The sequence below is a fragment of the Crotalus tigris genome, unplaced genomic scaffold (assembly GCF_016545835.1).
Source record: "Crotalus tigris isolate CLP2741 ecotype Arizona unplaced genomic scaffold, ASM1654583v1 scf7180000023687.2574627, whole genome shotgun sequence".
Taxonomy (NCBI): domain Eukaryota; kingdom Metazoa; phylum Chordata; class Lepidosauria; order Squamata; family Viperidae; genus Crotalus; species Crotalus tigris.
The window spans coordinates 936,664-956,803 of NW_024100118.1; the positions used below are offsets into that span (position 1 = coordinate 936,664).

Here is a 20,140-nt window from a genome sequence, read left to right on the forward strand (position 1 = left end):
ATGGCACTGGAAAGTAACTTTTGACAATTTTTCACACTTAACAACTGTTGCAGCATTCCCAGGGTCATGTGATCAAAATTCGGGCCCTTGGCAACTTACATGTATTGCACTGTCCTGGAGTCATGTAATTACCATTTGTAATCTTCCCAGTCAGATTCATTCAATGACCACATGATTCACTTATCAACTGCAGTGATTCACTTAACTGTGGCAAAAAAAAAATGTAAAATGGGGCACAATTCACTTAACAATTACCTTGCTTAGCAATGAAAATTTCAGGCTCAATTGTGGTCATAAGTCGAGGACTACCTGTAACCATTCACAGCAAGCTGAATTTACTCTGAGTGGCAACGAAGAGAGAAATCAGTCAGATACTTTTGTGGCTCAATAAATCTGTTTATATTCACTGACCGTACTGTCAGAGATAGTATGATTAGCATGCCAACCTAGTAGAAAGGAATTCCAGAATGCCGTAATTTTTTTTACCGTGTCTGCCTTTCTTTGTCTTTCCTTTGCAATGTAGTAGGCCAAGGTACATGTTAGGGTCCTGCCTTTGTTTAAGGCTGCCCCACAAGCTAGCAGTGCTTTGCCAGGAGCCCAGTGTAAACTGCATTGTTTGTATGCCTAATCAAATTCTGTTATATTTTCAAAATGATTTGGTTGCTTTAGCTCAGTGGTTCTCAACCTTTCTAATGCCGCGACCCCATAATACAGTTCCCCATGTTGTGGTGACCCCCAACCACTTATACATCACCGGGTGCCAGGGGCGTGGCCAAAGAAAAGGGGGAAAAAATGGCGGACAGCCTTGTTTGGCGACCCCCGTGAAATGGTCGTTCGACCCCAAATGGGGTCCTGACCCACAGGTTGACAACCACTGCTTTAGCTGAACCAAATTTTGGCTGCAAGAAGATCAATTTGTGAGATTTGTAGGGCCTTTTTAGTATTTGTATTTAGTATTTTAGTATTTATGGAATTTCTTTCTCAACTTGTATTGGCACTGCACTCTCAACCTTCTCCTGTGTTGTGTTCATGCTTGAACCACCTTAATACTGTAAATCATAATATTTATTGGATAAGATCTATTGGATTTTTTTATAGAAGTATAATTTATGGTGAAGTTGTGAGATATTTTAAAGCTATAAATAGAGTTGACAGAGTCTCTATCAGGGTTCCAATTTTTATAGAATCTGAATCCCAAAGGATGATAAAAGTTAAATGATTCCTAAAATAATAATGGCTACCATAGCAACCTAGTGCATTTAACATAATGAATATAATGCATACAAATAGGATGACTAATACATTTTTCAGTGTGGAAATCTTCTAAAGATTTTCTTTGATCTCTTTTATTAGGTAAAAGGTGCATTCTTTCAGCAGCATACGTGGACAGTACAATATGGGAACAAAGAAAAAAGGAAGAGCACAGCCTGGGTAAGGAAATAAATGCTTTTTTAAAATTTTGGGCTTACAGGATCTAACATAATGGTGAACTATGATCTAGACTTACTGTAAATTTGTTAGTATTCCAGATGCCGATTTCTCAAAGCAAGAGTGCCTGCTTGACTTTTTTTAATGGGGGGGGGTTTAAATACTTGAGAAAGCATTGATGACAGTACAGTATGCAACAAATTTTAATAATATTCATTTAGGTCAGCAGTGTTTTAGTTGTGATGAAAACCAAAGAGATGTACATATGGGAGACAAGAATTCATGGCAGCTTCTTGCCCTTTTCTAAATAATATATATGTTGAATATTTTATGTTGTTATGCTTTTTGCATTTCTTTTTATCTGTGGTCCATATCTTTGGCTGTCTCTTTCAAAATTGGGGAAACATGCAACTTCCTGATACTGGGAATAGGTTAATTGTTTTTCACAATACTGAGAGGACCTTTATAGAAAGCAGTATTGTCTCTTCTCGGCAGCAGCAGTTTTCCATCATCCATCATCTCAAAGCTCCAGTTCTGGAGAGAGAGAGAGAGATGCTGCTTCTGTTTACAGTTCAGTAGTGTACAGGACTGTAGCTGTTTCATTAGAGGCTAACAAATTCATTGTGGCTGAACTTTCATAAAGTTCATAAATGTACCAAAATATAGTACTGAAAGCAAAATAGGCTGAAATATTAGGGGGAAAGCAGTAAAGTTAGGACATTCAATTGATTGAGGGTAGATAAATTAGCTTGCTAGATATCAGTTTGCAAATCACAGTTGTGCAGTGTCTTTTTCTTGAACGCAAGATGGCACTGTGCCTTTGTGAGTGGTAGTATTTCTCAGTCAAGAGAATTACAATTTTTACAACAACGACCAGTCAGACTAACTGTATAATGCAGGGACTAGCTCTCTGCAAGAAAAAAAAATCATGTGTGAAAATCAAACTAGAAAACTAAGTTATCAACAAAAACTAATATGAAGGAGAAAAGTCCAGTAATGAGGATGCTTTCCAGTAATATAGAGGGGCTGTCTACAATCTAGCCTTTAAATTCTAAAATTCCAGCTGGGCTATACAGGAAGTCAGAAGGACAGCTAAAGTCTGTAGTCTTGGAAGCTAGATTTAGATTGTTAGATAACAGATTAAAGTCTGTTAGGACTCCTAAAGTGCTATTCTTAGAAATTCTACCGGTTCTACTTCAGGCCAGGTAGGCAACAAAACTCACAGGGCTCAATGTTTGGATGACTCAATTTTGCCCAGGAGTTTAGATCTGTTAGGCACAGAGAAACCTTTGGGGCAGACTAAAGGATGGACTCTTATATAAGATGAAATAATAAAATAATTATAATAAATAATAATAAACATGTGGCAAAGCAGGTATTTAATCCCTAGGAGAAAGACTGCAGGTTTAGGAGAAAGAATGTAGCGTCTACTTTGATACATTATAGCTGTCTCAAAAAATACTATAAGAGTTTACCAAAATGCCGGGTTTTTATAGTGCATTTGCCCAGTGTAGGCTATTCAGATGAGCTATGGAGGTGCGCTGTTGTCCAGAGACAAAAGTTGTAAATTTCTGATTGTCTTTAAAAAAAATGTGCTATTCTGCTCTCTTACATTCAAAATGATCAGCACTGCTCAGTTTGTAATCCAGTCAATCTCAACATATTACTTACATACTTATTGCATTTCTGTAATGGAGGTGTCCCTAGAGGCAACATTATAAGCGAAGGGTCACATTTGCAAATGGAAGGTGAGAATAAGGAGCAGCAGATTCCTGAAAGCAATATTCTGTAATAATCTTATATCCTTCCAGTGTGGCTGTTCTACTGGATTTTTCCTCCTTCATAATTCTGAATTGAGATGGGTTTGGCAGGTTGCAGCAGGGCTGTTTCTTCAATGTGTACATTGGTTTGCAGAGTTTACATTTGAAACTTGATGTATGTATGTATGTATGTATGTATGTATGTATGTATGTATGTATTGGGAAGAAAACACTTGGTACATGAGGTGCTTTTAACTTTCCTCATATACCTTTTGTTCATGGCCATAATAATTTAAACATAGGTTTTATTACTCTTCTACAAATTAAAATGTGTAGTTAACATGAAACACTTTTTTAATATACAGCAGGTTTGTTAGGAGGAGAAGGAAGAGAATGGTGTTTGGGCTTTTTATTGATTAAAAAAGAGCATACTATGCTAAAAAAAAGCATAGTAAAGGAGAACCAAAATGATTTATGAAAAAAACAATCTGTATTTGGATTTTTAGCCTAGAAAAAGATACTTGGAAGCCCTTTATACAATCATAGATGATGCTGAGAAACCAAACAGTTAATTTTTTCCTTGCTATTCTCATTATGAATTCAGAACAAAGAAAAGGGTTATCATGGCACATAGTTACAATAAATATAGGTTATAATGATGACTTCCAATATAGCTTTAAAAAGGGATAAAACAGTTTAGTGAAGGGTAAGTCTGTCAGTAGTCATTAGTACATAATGGATCTTGCTGGCTCAAAGATCAGATGCAGCAGGTTGTGGAGAAACAGCTGAATGAAGAAACTACACTGTCTTTTAAGTCCAAGATCCTGGACTTTGTAATCCTTGCCATTCAGACCAAGGACTGCCCTTATATTCTTAATCTTGTAGAGCAGGAAAGCTGCTATATCTTCCAAGGTTTATATTTAGAAGATTGAGCAAAATACATTGAGAGTATGGCATATTAATTTTAATGAATTCAAATTACTTTTATGAATATTTGTTTAAGGAGCAAAAGTAATTTTCTGCTCTAAAGTGACTTAAAATACGGTTACACTTATGCATACTTTATCCTACATTTTCACTGAATATTGACATCCTTACAAAAACTACTTGCAAACTGTTTTATGCTGATACGGTTCCATTAAAAAATACGCTAACAGCACTGATCTGTTTTGAAGAGTATGCCAGCAGCAATTATATAGTAAGCCTTTATTGACTGGCACTGCCTGGAGCTAGCTTTGAACCAGCAATTTTTGGGAAGTGAAAAGCTTTATCTCCTGTTACTAGTCCCTTGAGCCACCAATTTGTAAGAGCAGGAATCTTCCATGACAGCTTTAAGGTAAATTTAATCAATAGGCAATTTTAGATCTCATTATTTTAGGAGGTAGTAGTTAACTATTGAATGGATGCCATTTAGAGCTTGTTTTCTTTAGTTGATTCATGAGATTTCCATATTACATTCTATAATTTAAGAGGGCTAGAATATGCCATGCTGACTTTTATTCATCATGAGGAGGTTGAACTATTAAATAATATAAGCAGTTTTCCAGAACTGCTACACTGATTTTAACTTTTTTTCTTTTTTAGCTAGATTTCTTTAAAAGAATACAAAATGAAACACTGTTTTTTATATTAATTGGGTTGATGGATAAATTTGATATTTGTGCATGGTTGATTATCTGATCCTTCATCTCTTTAATTACTATATCAATGGGAACTGACCTGTTTTCAGTTATCTTTGAATATTACAACACAGTTTCTGGAAGTTTAACTGTATCAGAATACAGATGTAATGTCATATATAACAATAGGTGCTTAAAGAGTTTTGTTTTAATCAAATGTTTGAAATTAACAGCTGCCGTGCTGGCAAGCGGGAGACCATGAGATAGATTAGCCATGAAAGCTGGCTGGGTGACTTTGGGCAGTGACTCTCTCTCAGTTCAACCCACCTCACAGACATAGCTTTACTAAGTGACTGCTTTGCTTAACAACCAAGCACCCTGGTGGGTCCCACTGGCATTTGTTTTTTGTTTTTTTAAAAAAACTCAATAAATTCACTCCTACTTAACGTTGGCACTGCCAGCCCCAACAAATCCACTGTCAAATGCCTCCAGGCCTCACCTACATCACCAACTCCAGTGCTGCTGCTGCTGCTTGGCTAACCATCAAACAGCTAAGTGATGCAGCAAATGTTGCTTTGTGGCCCATGAGTTGTACAGCTGTGTTTATTTTCAGCCCTAGATGACACCTTATTGCATTGTAAAGATGTAGTGTGAAAGAAGGCCATTTTTGGAATTACCGTATTTTGTTTTCATTTCTTGATTTTTCATCCAATAACTTTAATGAGTAAAAACTAAAGATGCTTTTTTCCCCTGCAGCTAATTTAGCCAATTTGATGGACAGAACCTATGAAAAAAAACTACCGGTCAGCTCTTTAACATTATCTCGGGTAAGAACATGACATTAAATTAAATTAAAACAAAAATAATCCAGATAAAATAACATCTTGATATTTTAAACTAGTATTTTAGTTGAATTGCTATATGTATACAATTGCTTTCTACATATACCAGGATAGTTATTTAAGACCTTGGGAGTTATCTACTTTGACTTGATATGACTTTTTGTCTCATATATTACAGACATGGCTTTCCTCATTCCCTAAATCCTATAAGTAAAATTATTGTGCAAAGCATTGCTAGTGTATAAGGGTCACATGAATTAAAACAGTTTCTAATTTTTTCCTGATTTTTTTTCCCTAGAGCAGGTGTGTCAAACTGCCGGCCCATGGGCCGGACGCGTCACAAGGACACGGTTGCCCACCCCATTGCAGGCATTGAGGAAAAAGTTCTGATACTTCGCGTGACATTCCATGATGTCGCGAGTTTGACATGCCTGCCCTAGAGGATAAACTTATGAAAAATAAGTTTTCCTGGTCACAGGGACATGTAATTAATAATATATTTGTGTAATGTTTAATATTGTAATAGCATTAGTAGTTGCGGGTGTACCAGAATGTGTCCATATAACAATTCTGCTACATGAACTGCACTGGTTTCCGAGTACAATTCAAGATGCCAATTGCCATCCATCGAGCTCTACATGGCATGGGACTAAGTTATTTGAGTGACTCTCTTGAGATTTTGCTACCCATTTCTTACACTTTTAAAATCTGTCTTAGTCCAGATTTTTTAAATAAAAAAGAATATAGAATCATTCTTTATTCCAATTGCAGTTACATTATTTGAGTGCCATATTTTATGTTGCCAGTACTAGGCACAAAGAATCAGGACCATAAAGTTGCAATTTAGAAGATTTATTGCTCAAGTTTATATACAAGAATCTAGTCAACAAAAGTTTAATACTAAATTGGCACCTAATAAGGGTCAATAGAATACATGAGGGATGGACTTAATTTTGGGGACCGTAATGACTCTAGGCTGATGACTCTCCTAGTTCCACCATCCAGTTCTGCCTTTTCCTACAGCCAAAAGTGCCAAGCTACATACCAGAAGATACCAGCAAAAGTAAAAATGAATGAAAACCAACATACGTGTCCCAGGATAACGTTGCAAGATCCAATCTGGGTGAGTCACTACTCTGCTAGAGAGAAGTTCCCTGAAGATAGCTTGGAAGACTAAACCTCTGGTCCCAATGACTGGCTCAGATTGGATCTTGCAAAAGTAAAAACTTTTTTTTCCCAAGTGGAGGCATTTTTATAAGCAGCATAATAAAATCTGGGTATCTTCAATGGTAGCAGATTGACTACTGATTGCTGGGGACAAAAACTTCAGAAAACCACCTGTGAGAGGAAATAGAATAAAATGTTCAGAAAACTGGTACAAAAGAATTTTATTGTGCACCAATTTGTTCCATTTAGTGTTTGCCTTTAAAGCCTAAATCAACAATTTCTGGATGCTCCTGAATTGGTTCCTAATAATACTGTCATGTTAGTACTATGTTACTATATATGGTAATAATAAGGCTAATGATATTAATAATTATCATCATATATACTTAAAAGGAACATGTTCCTTATTTCAAGACTATTTCCTTATAAAAAGGAAGATTAAACATAAAAATAATCTTTAGTCTGGTTTTTAGTCTTCTTTCAGGTAAAGGTAACAATTGCAAATCAAGTGAAAGTGCTACAGTGATAATTTTATCTCTATGCCACTTTAAAGTGATTTTTTTTCTATATTGCAGTTATATCTGACTATGTTCAGCCATATCTGAGTTGCTGTCAATGGTTTACCTAAGATCATATCTAAACTATTTTTCCCTTAGTTTATAGATAACATTTCTTCACGTGAGCAGGTGGATCAAACTGAATATTATCTATACAAGTAAGCTACCTTTTTAGTTTTATAACAAAATTTTATATTTTCATTGCACACTTTGTTCTCAGCTTTTGGCTTCAATTAGTTAAATCACACATTGCTTGAAAATTAACTTCTGATCGTGATTCTGGATATCATTGATGTCTAGGGACTCACCATGCAGTCATCAATTATCTGTTAGCAAGTATAATTTTGCTGCTATAATTTTGATCTTCTCATTGTGGTAATTTCAGAATGAAAGAATGACAGTGGTGTTCTCTAAAGCAAGGGTTCCAAACTTTTCCAGCTTTGTGAAGTAGTGGCAGGGGCAGGAGAGGAGAGAGTTTTGTGCATATGCTGTTTGTGCATATGCAGCTTTGCATGCTTGCTTGCTTTTTGCGCGGCCCGATTCCCATACCAGGCCATGGACTGGGGGTTGGGGTCCTCTGCTCTAAAGCAACAATGAGCTTAGGTGGCATTTAAACAATCATGACTGAATAGGAACAGGAGCAGGAGCAAGCCTGCCCAGGGGAATAGATTACAAGGATGGAACTATCCCAGGAGGAGGAGGAGGGGTCCCATCATTAACTCCCAGGTGACAAGTGAGAAGGATGGCAAGCAAGTATGGCATGGGAAGAAGGAGGGACCTTCTAGGGACCTCAGAGTCCTAGTGGACAATCACTTAAATATGAGCCAGCAGTGTGCTGCAACTGCCAAAAAAGCCAACACAATGCTGGGCTGCATTAACAGAGGGATAGAATCAAGATCACATGAAGTATTAATACCACTTTACAATGCCTTGATAAGGCCACACTTAGAATATTGCATCCAGTTTTGGTCACCACGGTGTAAAGAAGATGTTGAGACTCTAGAAAGAGTACAGAGAAAAGCAACAAAGATGATTAGGGGACTGGAGGCTAAAGCATATAAGGAATGGTTGCTGGAATTGGGTATGTCTGATTTAATGAAGAGAAGGACGAGGGGTGACATGATAGCAGTGCTCCAATATCTCAGGGGCTGCCACAAAGAAGAGGGAGTCAAGCTATTCTCCAAAGCACCTGAAGGCAGGACAAGAACCAATGGATGGAAACTAACCAAAGAGAGAAGCAACCTAGAACTAAGGAGAAATTTCCTGACAATTAGAACAATTAATCAGTGGAACAACCTGCCTCCAGAAACTGTGTATACTCCAACACTGGAAATTTTTAAGAAGAGACTGGACAGCCATTTGTCTGAAATGGTATAGGTTTTCCTGCCTGAGCAGGGGCTTGGACTAGATGACCTCCAAGGTCCCTTCCAACTTTATTATTACTATTACTATTACTTTATTATTACTATTACTATTACAGTAATTACTATTACTGTTATATGTAACAGTCCATTTGGAATGTCACATTCCTTCAAGTGTTGTTCCAATCTTTGGGCTGATTTATTGCTAAGTATCTTGTGTCATATTTGTCAAATGTGGAGAAAAACTGATGTTTCAGTTTGATACAACAAACTTGAGTGTGAATATGACAAATTTTAAGAGAGCCAATATGACATTTTAAATATGTTTAAAATATTGGACTAAATCTTGGGAGTCCCAGGTTCAAATATACTCTCATCCATGGATGCTCTTTAGATATTTTTCAGGACTTATAAACTGCTCTAATCTCAAACAACTCTGAGCATTAAACATCCCTACATTCTTTCTCCCTTTTGCTCTCTCTGGTTTATTTTAGAGATTTTAAAGTGCAACCAAGAAAAAAGAAATAAGGGAGCAAAAATAGAAAAGAGATTTATAAAAATGATATATATATATATCATATATGATGTACATATATAAAAATGAACATATATCAATTTGGCAATTTAAAACCATTATTAAAATCAATCAATCAGTAATTAGCAAAATCAGCCAATGAAATAATTATCAATCAGAATGAACAATTAAGAGTTTCCAGCTAATCTGGGAAAGCCTGTCTTTATTAATTTAATTCAGTGTCAGCCTTGATGTTTATTGACGTCTATTCCGTATGTAAGTCTGCAGTTCTTCTAATAAAGGGAATTATATGTAATGTTCAATATGAAGCATGAAGAATCCCAGTAGCCCACTCTATATACTTTACAGCAATAAAAGACTTAGTAATGCTTAAGAATTGGCAAAAAGGAAACGTTGATACTTGTTTCATTATAAGTGAAATTATCTTCAAGAATTGTTCAGTTTTATGACATTGCCACTAAATGTCCAGAACGCATTCAGTATGGTTATTTTTTCCAGCAGTTTTGAATATAAATACAGGTAGTCATCAGTTTATGTCCCTTCTTCAGCTGTTGTTCAAAGTTATTGTGGTGCTGAAAAAGGAACTTACTACCTGTCCCCAAAGTTTTGGCCATTGCAGTGTCCCCATAGTCAAGTGATCACAGTCTAGGCATTTGGGTGCCTAGCTCACGATTATGATTATTGCAGCATCACATAATCACCATTTGAAACCTTTCTGTTGGTTTCACACAAAGCTAAGTAAATAGGAAATAAATGGGTCTGACAGCTGCAATTTCCAGTTTGTTATCCTCTTGCTGCAGTCACAGTTTCACAGTGGGCTGTGAGCATATAGGCGATTCCTTACTTGGGATGTCTCTGGCTCCTTCCTTTTCTTGAAGTTGTCCAACATGAGGAATCAACTCTATTGTGTGCCTGGAAAATGAGCTAAATCACAGGAGTATAAAAGGGTGGGAGAGTCTGTTTATTCAGGCCTGATAAGGATAATTCCAGCAGACACTTCCTCCATAGGCTTCTCTTTGCCATCCTTTGGTATCTGTCATCTCCCTTCCTTTTCTTTCCAGCCCTTACATTTGCCTTTTCTTCATGTTTAGCAAGCACTGTGCAGGCACTTACAGTTAGGAACTGTGGCTTACTCCTGAGGAGACCAGTCTTTCTCTTTATCATAGATACTATATTTCTGTATCACCCCCCCCCTTTTTTTTTTTGCTTTTCTTCTTTTCTTCTTTTGCTTGCTTGTTCATTTTTTAAAAACATAATTCATTAAAAAAAAAGAACAAAAAAACTCCTGTGATATGTTTCCATACTCTTTTTTTGGGAATTCCTGATTTTTCCATTCTCAAATATCATGGCTCTTTGCAAACTTATTTACTATAAAAAAAAGATTTCAACACTAGGAAAAGATTATGATGTGCAACAGTGACTGGGTAATCAGCTATTCAGCACTAAAGTCCTCAGAGACCACTGCCATTTGCATATCTTCTCAGCATCAGAAACTTTTAATTATTGCTTCGTTATTAGCTAGCTTGCTTATGTAGTAACAGCTGGTGAATGGAGTTTAGAAATTATAGAAAGGTCAGCAGTAGCTGAAAATTACAGATGGCAGCCACCATGGTATGGTAAACAGTTCTGGCAATCTGCCTGCAACATGTATTGGGAGATGACTGTGATTTTAATATATGCAGACACCAAAATAATATACAAGTGATCTGTGCATATCCTTTTTTTGAAAGGTCAATCTTTTATTATTATTTTCCCCTTTGTGAGGCCTGTAATTTAGGATTTTGTAGTTACCCTCCTGCATTACTGCAAGTGAATTGACAGGAGATATAGGATGGTTCTGATGGGCACAAAATCATATCAGATTAATGAATGCTGGCTGGGATAGTCCACACAACTTAAAGTTGCCAATATTGAGAAGCACCAGGTAAATGAAATAGCTGTGGCAAGACATGGTCTTATATGGAAAAGTTTACAAGGAAACCCCCAAAGGATACCTTATTATCCATTACATGCAATGTTTTGGTACTGTGCCTGCTTAGAAGAGTAAGTAATTTATATAATGCGGTACATTTACGTAACTCAATTTTTCACTTCTACGTCTATGACTGTTCAGTAAAAATGATTATGAAGTGTAGGAAAGACGGTTAAAAAAAAGCTCTTTGTATTGCAGTGCCCATAAATGGGAATGGTGTTGGAGGCTGATATACTGTATGAGGATTGTGATTTTGATTTTTGATTTAGGCGATGATGGAATTTAACTGTGGCCTGCTGTTCTTCAACAAAAAGTTGTCAGCCGAAATATGGATGTTTCTTTGAATCCTAAACTCCTATGATTCTTTTTTTTATTCCCCTCCTCTCCCCAAAACCTGAAAAATGGGAATAGTAATGGAGACTACCTCATAGTCAGATTCTGCTGAGCATTCTGCAGGACTGAGTAGCATTTGGAAGACTGAGGACTGCATTCCGGGACAGGGCCAAGCAAAGCCATCTGGTCACTCTGTCATATTACCTGAAAGCATGGTGCTCATGGATTTATTTATTTATTTTTGGATGGGGGAGGCTTAAGAGTGGGAATAGGAACAGGTGGGTTCTAAAAAACAATCCCTATCCTTACCCTTAAGAGCCCCCAACTATTATCTTAACAAATTGATTTGAAGGTTTTGGATATTCCCTTCCTGAACCCAAATTAATCTTGGCGCTTTTAATTTCAAAATATTTATTTGGACCTCAGTGAAGGAAAACAAAATGCTTGTTCACAAAATTGTTTCTGTCAAGGCCCGTGACTCAGATCCAGTGATTAACTTCATTCAATCCAGCTCCTTTCTAATCTATTCTGTTCTAAAACTCGTATGTTTTTGTCCATCCAGACAACTTCTTCCTGTAGTATAATCCAAATAATGCAGCTATTTTCTTCCTCCTTGTGTTCAGAAAGGTATTCTTCTATTCTCTTTTTCATTCACTATTCTGTTCTTATAGGCTGACTGCTTTCTTTCTTTGTATTGTGAAAGTGGACCACTCTGTGGTGTTTCATCTTAAGCTACAGGAAAAAATATGTCAGTGGCTTTAATAACCAAAGAAGGCAGATGGAGCTAATTGTACAACAATTTATACTTAAGAGTCACTACACCTCTTGGGTACAATCTAAAGCAGAAAAACATGGCTCAGTACAGTAAGGCTTTTAAAATTAATTACATATTCATGAAATGTGGTTAATGTGACTATAGTACTGAGTTGCAGCACAGCTTGATGGTAGCCATCTTGGGTGCATCATTAATCAGAGGCTGATTTAGATAACATATTCATGCTGTGTTTCCAAGAGAGAGCTGTTCTTTCTTCCTCCCGTGTACCCCCCCCCCCCTCTGGGAAATGAAACATCACAAGCCTGGGTCCATGTGTCCTTAATCTGTATTTGAAATGTAAAAGAGTATGCCATGAATTGTCAACAATATGTGTTTTTAATACAAGGCTGTCATTTAGTTTTCTTGACATTTCATCCCCTCCATTATATTTCTGACATTTTACATTTGGTGCTATGCTGGGGGTAGGCATACATTAGAGAATATGGTTGTCATAGTGAAGAATTAGAGGATCAAATGGTTAGAAGTGATAAGTACAGCAGCAGTTGCCTTGCCTCACATTAATGAAGGAGGGAAGATGGGAAAAATTGCACTAACATGGTTTAAACCTTGGCTGTATTTTGGATTAATGGCAATGGCAATTTCTCCTATTTTGTTTCAGTGCCAAAGAGTTGTTTTTATTTATGAAAAAGTTTTCTAGATGGTATGCAATTTTTTCCCCAAAACAATGGCTGATGCCAGCCAAATTCAACTGTAAATAATAAAAAGAATGGAATGAATCAACATCCCAGCATATTGAAACATTTCATAAGCGTTGCCATGTGTTCTAATCTTAAATTGTAAAGTACAAAGAAGTAAGTGATGCAAATGTATTTGTTACACATGTGAAAATAGAGCTTTTGAACTCAGTATCTTTTGAAGGGTGTGGAATTAAATATCAAAGTGGGTTAAGAAAATGTGAATTTATTTAGATTTTTTTAAAAAGCCATTGTGATTTAGAATTGATGGAAATCATGCCATATGCATGTATACTTTATATACCGTATTTTCCGGCGTATAAGGCGACCCAGTGTATAAGACAACCCCCGACTTCGGCGCCGAGTCGCATGCCTAGAAAGTCATCTTATACCCTGGAAACTACCGTTATTTCCGGCGTATAAGACGACTCGGCGTATAAGACGACCCCTGACTTCGGCGCCGATTTCAACGCTTTCGAAAGTCGTCTTATACGCCGGAAAGTACGGTAAATATTAAGAACACATTTCGAGATTTCTCATTCACTTGCTCTTCTTGCATTTTTACATAAACTGTTGTCCAATTTTCAAAGGCCTTTAAACATTTGTGACATATGCTGACTGATGCCTCATAACATGTTTGCAATATGAGTCTTTGATTCTGTAGGTTGGTGTAAGCATTGCACTTGTTTACTGGTAGTTGGGTTATGAGCAGAAGTGCTCATTCATATTAAGGGTAGCAGCACAAAATGTTTATTATAGCGAAGAACTGGTTAAGAAAAGCATGGCTCAATAAACTGGCTGGTAAACCATAACCCAGTGTTCCCCAACCTTTGTGGGGGAGGGAGAGAGGAACCGGGCTGTGCGACCATTCACCTGTGAGTGGCATGCTGACATGAGCATGCATGCAGCCCTTGTGCAAATGGCGGGCCGGTGTGAGCAGCAGGCTGGTGTGCATGTGTGCAAGCGCCTGCCGGCCTGCCGCTCAGAGAAGTTGAGCTACGCACTCCGACCAGCAACTCACACAGCCCAATTCCGAATAAGCTATGGCCTGGTAGTGGGCCAGAGGTTGGGGACCCCTGCCATAACCCATCTTGATTGTTTTTAAGGCTTCTAGATATTAAATAAAACATTTTTTTAGCTTCATCAGAAATACAAATTTCTGTCATGGCTTATGTAATTGTTGATATTGTGTTTTTAATGTTACAATATCATACACTATATATTATAAAGTAGGAATTTAAATATTCTGAATAATTGGGTTAGCAATAAGACAGCAACAACTTGCATACTGTGGCTTATGGAATTTTCCCAACCCCTTTACTAATAATGGCCCTAGGAGGCATTTATAATTCCATATTTTGTCTGTGTCTGTGTATATTTCTCGCTTCCACTTGTGTTGCATCTGTATGTTTGTGTATTTGTGCCCTAGGAAGCATGGGGTTGGTGCACATGCTCTGCTCTGGGCCATAGGACCAGGAGTAAGCTGGGAGGGGGTTAAGAAGGGAGCAGCTGGCAGTGTTCTAAGACCCTACCCAGTTAGTTCTCCCATCAGGGATGTGTTGGGGATTTTTTTCCCCTGTAATGTTTGTCTCCACCTGCCCAAGAGAGATCCAGCTCATTTTCAACCTCACTTTTGTTGTTTTCATCCACCACATAGTACCAAATTTGGACCCATTCTGTTCAGTTTTCTGAGAGTTATCCTGATGGTGGACAAACAATGTGCCCAATAATCTCATTTTACATAAAATCTTTCCAAATTTCTATTGAGTTGAAAAGAGGAGGAGGAAAAAGCTTAATATAATATTAAGAAAATGATTTAGCTGGAATGTTACTTCAAAGTTACTGTATTGTGGTCATGCTGGGAGTATCTCTTACCAGGTTGCTATAGCAACAGTTCACCCCACTGTTCTCTAGTGCTTTCCTTGATCTATTATAGTGCACATTCTAATATTAGGGTATTACATTTTTCCCCAAATCCACTCATTTTCAATTAAATGGCATCAATAGTGGAAATCTTTATTGACTTTTTTTTTTACTATCAATAGATTTGTTTTAACCTAAATATTTCTCACTTTACCTTTGTAAAGCATTTCATCTTCAAGAAATTTTCCACTATTTTCATTTTTCTTTGTATTTTATGTTTTGATAATTTTTTTTAAAAAAAATGGAATCGAAATAAATATAATGAAAATAGTGCTGTTTGTATACAGGCTGGAGATAATACTCCTTGTGGTTTCTTTTTAAAATTAACCAGTTTCAACATCTTTTTTCCAAAGGGCAAATTATTATTGAACTTTTATGATATAGTGATTAAAAAATGTCAGTGACTATCATGATGAGGCAGGAGAAGGAAAAAAAGTTGCTTTTTATTTGCCCTTTAAAAAAAAAAAAAGAACAGAAATGTTTTGAGATTCCTTGTTTCCTCTTTCCTGCCTCTGATTTCATTCCCTTCATTCCTGGAGCGAAACAATACTTTCTCTTTCTCTTTGTTTGAAGCATCCCATTTAACATGCCTTTAAAAAAAAAGATATGTATATGGGGCCTAGTTCCCCAAGTATAACTGGATTATTTTTAAATAAATCCAGAATATGTTTCCTTTTCATGTTTTGTAGGGTTTAGAGTCACCCAGGTTAACAAGTGTAGGGAGTCCTTTATTATAAGAGCTCATGGGTTGCAGAGACAAAGGTTTGAAAAGAAGTACAGGCACGTACAGGCATGCCATACAAATGGGACGCAGGGTTGACATAGGCTAAGTGACAAAAGGAAAGCTTCCTTTGGTTATGCATGATTAAAAAGGAACCTTCAAGGAGCAACCAGCTTTGTGAGGCCATTTTCTTTGATGGAGATGCATGATCAGTAAGTGCCTCCAGGCTTTCTCCCACCGCTTAGAGCTTGCCCTGGCAGACAAAGGAGATTTCTCTGTGACATCCTTCCAAATCCTCTAAGCTAAGCCTGCCTAGATTCTATTTGATCATTAGGCTTTGTACCTAAAAATATGCATGGAAGAAAGAATTTTAGCATTTTTGAAGCTCAGCCTTTAATGTGCTGCTTTGAATTGCATTTGGAAGGGGAGGCAAATCTGAATTGTTCCAAGAGACCAGCTTATTTTTAGTTGTTTGGAATATATATATGCTTTCTTGTTTCTTCTCAAATCATTTTGGACTCTGAAGCAAACAAAAATGCTTTTTATGAAAGTAAATGAATATATACTAGGACTATGGAAAACTACAGAAAGCCAAGCCTGTGGGCAAGAACAAAGTGCCCCTCCTCACAGCATGGAGACAGCTGTAAGGATCTGGATCCATGGAAGGTTCAACACAGCTGCCTCAACCATTGCCTAGACTGTGTGTGCGCATAGACACACTGCTGTCGAGAATACTAGTAAAACAATTGTGCATGGGAAGGCTGGAAAAGTCTTCCCAAAAGCCACATATGGCTTTCAGTGCTTCATACAGGAGCATTTTGTTTGCACTAGCTGCTTTGAAAAATCACTTCTCCAAATGCTTCACGTATGCATGAGTATACAAAGACTCACAATGAGCATAAACTGGAGTGGTTCTACTGATTTGTATTTCACTTTGAATACATCTCACTCATATACTTCGGGATTGGACCAGACCAGAACACAGCACATGTATGTTCTCAATCTGTAATATTTTATTAGATTTCAAAAAAATAGTCTCTCCATCGTCTTTCATTTCAGTTAATTCATGCAGCATTTGAGAATGCAAACAAAATATTAAAATCAGAAGTAGTACACATGCATTCCTGTATGCAATGTTGAAATTGATGCCTCATAAAAAATTGTATTTGAGCATACCAGTATAAAAAATTACCACATGGTGGCACTGAACAAAACTTTTAAGATCCATATAAAGGAAACATAATTTTGGTGTAATATTGAAAAGAAGTATTTCCCTGATCATTAACTGAATTTATTTCTAAAAATAACACTTTTAGGTCTTGTAAATTGCTGTATTGTCCCCTTATTTTATAAAGTATTTCAGTTTAAGAATTAATAACCAAACATTAAAAAAACAAGTTGTTTTAGTACTTAATTTCAGGTTTCCCACATTTACTTATTGCTTAAATTTAAAATTGCTGAAATAATCAGTGATAAGTTTATTAGCTTTCACTTTATGTTAAGATTCCACCTCTTAACTCATTAGTGGATAGGGATAATTGTTTTCTTTGGATCATGCAACTGGTAGAATATCGAGATCTTTTTCCTAATTAAATAATAGGAAAGGATCATCATTTTTTCCCTTTTTGATCATTCTTTCAGATTCTCTAACCTGGACATCCTCCAATTGTGTAATCTAATTTTCAAAACTCAGTAAACCTATTGCTAAGAATTGTGGGAAATTAAGTCTAATGAATGTTTATGGATTGAAGAAAGCTTTTCTGAGTTAGTATCGTAAACGATTAAATGTGAAAAAGAACAAGATCTTTCTTGCCTCCACTTGCTTCCACTTTACACAACTTTGTTCCTCATTGCCAGTTACCTTTTTATTCTGTCTGTGTTCTTTATTGTTGCCTTACATGTCTTTCTTGTCTTCCTTCACCTCAATTGTTGACCCTTACAGTTTCTTCTCCTTCTAGTCACATTGTATGTAGCCCTGTATGTATGGGGCATCTTTTGTTTCCCCTCCCAATCAAGAGTCTGATGAAAATATAATTAAATCGCGGATGGCATTCTTTCTGGAAACATTTCCATTGAAAGTCATGCTTAGAGAAGATGAAACTGAAATTGGTTCACTCTGAAAGTAGTTCCTTTGATATTTCCTTCAAAAGCCCATAGGGAGTTGCAGTTTTGCTTTTCCAGGTATTCCTGCCAATGAAAAACACAGCAGTAATTGCAGAAATTCTGGGAATGCTATCTGTTTTATCAGTTGGAGAATACCTCAAGGATCCTCTGGCATGCATTGTCACCCAATTCTGTAGCAGTTGGTGCAGAGAACTGATGTACTTCATGAAGTACAGTGGCTCATGAGGTTACAACACTGGGCTGCAGATTGGCAGGCTCATATTTGAGACCCATTGCTGCCGCAGAGCGGAGTAATCTCCCGTCACACACTCCAGCTTCTACTGACCCAGCAGTTTGAAAGTGAGCAATTGTGAATAGATTAATGGGTACCACTTCGGTAGGCAACTTTATGGAGACACAAAGGGAGCCCCCAACTGGACATCCCATGGCCAACAGTGATATCACTGGCAAATCTTTTCACCACAGAAGCATTTCAGTACTTCCGATACTGGGGAAAAAAACCTTCATATGTCCATATTCCAGTCTTCCTTTCTCAGCATCTAAAGAGTTATTAATGGCAAGTGATTATTGTATACCTATTTTAATTATTTATTTGGTCACATTCAAAGAGCCAGTTTGATCTACTGCAGCGGCTCCCAACCTTTTTTATACCCCACACCCCTAGAACGCTTCTGATATATTCTCATACCCCTTACAAAAGTTTGAAATAACGGCAACAAATTATGCATATATACTATAATTTTGAAAAGTTTTCGCACCCCCTGGAACATCGTCTTGTACCCCCAATGGGTGCGAGCACCCCCAGTTGGGAATCCCTGATCTAGTGATTAAGACACTAGGCTAGAAACCAGAAGATGGTGAGCTATAATCCTGTTTTAGGCATGAAACCCAACAGGGTGAGTTTGGGCCAGTCACTCTCAGTCCTAGTCACCTCACATGATCATTGTTGTGAGGAAAATAGGAGAGACTTTTATGTATGTTGATCATCTTCAATTATTTATAACTATTTATAAAAATAGTAAAAGTGGAATATATATAATAGTTAATGGGTGTCTGAAATTCAGTTACAGGTAGTCCTCTAGTTACAACTGTAATTGGGATTGGAATTTGTTAAGCAAGGCAGTTGTTAAGTAAATTGTGCTCAGTTTTGTGACCTTTTTTGCCATGCTGTTAAGCAAATCATTGCAATTATTAAGTGAATCATGTTGTTCAGTGGCTTTTCCCATTGACTTTGCTTGTCAGAAGCCAAAAGGGAAGGTCACATATGGCGATCAAATGACATTAGAATACTGCAACTGCCATAAATACATGTTAGTTGCTTAGTGCCCAAATTTTCATGGCGATGCTCTGATAGTTGTAAGCACAAGAACCAGTCATAAGTCACTTTTTTCAGTTCAGTTGTAACTCTGAAGAGTTGTTAAATGAATGGTTGTAAGTCAAGGACTACTTTTCCTGTATAACATTTTGCCTTGCTTGGGATACACAACCTTTCCAATGTTCTCTTCCGTAAAAGTAGGGAGCTTTATAAATATAGTTATCTGAAGGTTTTAGATCTCATTGTATATGGGTCTGAAAAGCTACACTGTAATGTGTGTGATGTTATTTAATTGTACTACCCTGCTGAATTAGGAATTTAAAAAATAGCAATCAGTTTACTGGTTCTGAGAAGTAATGTGTTGGTTTGCTGGGTGTTAGTATTAAAATATGCTTGATCTGCTGTCTCCAACAATAGATTATTAGAATACAATAGTACAAATAGCAGAAAATCGCAGAGAAAGCTCCTGATTGTCCAATTTAGCATATAAAATGTAGTAGAGACTACCTTTTCATTCAATCTATGTTTACCCTTTGCCTTGATTTATAAACGTAAGATACATTCTATATTCCTAGTTATTGTAGATTGAATGTTTCTTTCTCCTGACTTGGGGCCCTGAACACAACCTAATTATACCCTATTCAAGGAGCAGAGAGACAGTTTAATTATATCCTGTTTTGGAAGGGAACAGAGAGACACTTAATACTTTTCCAACTGATTCTGCGTTTGTGAGCATGCAAATGTGTGTGCAAAATACCTAACATAGCAGTTACTGAATGTTGTTTACATAAAATCAAGGTAAAATAGAAATTGTTTCAGAAATTGTAATATGTGGGAATGACTTTGGGAGACCAAAGTGAAGATAGGCTCTCTGGGGAATGGTAAGGTAAGTGGGAGCATAGCATACGGCTGCGTAATTAGCAAAACAAGAGGCTCAGAGAGGACCTTCCTTAAATTATGAGGCTGTGAAGATG

The 20,140-nt window shown here is 36.9% G+C and overlaps 1 protein-coding gene across 1 annotated transcript in view; it reads left to right on the forward strand.

Annotated features, from left to right (window-relative positions):
* The window catches only part of MRPS27 (mitochondrial ribosomal protein S27), a 42,150-nt gene that overhangs the window by 2,622 nt on the left and 19,388 nt on the right, over nucleotides 1-20,140 (forward strand). Inside the window, exons 2-4 of the mRNA XM_039320740.1 lie at nucleotides 1,354-1,431; nucleotides 5,564-5,634; nucleotides 7,473-7,531. Of these exons, the coding sequence (XP_039176674.1) occupies nucleotides 1,354-1,431; nucleotides 5,564-5,634; nucleotides 7,473-7,531 (208 nt within the window). The remainder of the gene's footprint in view (nucleotides 1-1,353; nucleotides 1,432-5,563; nucleotides 5,635-7,472; nucleotides 7,532-20,140) is intronic.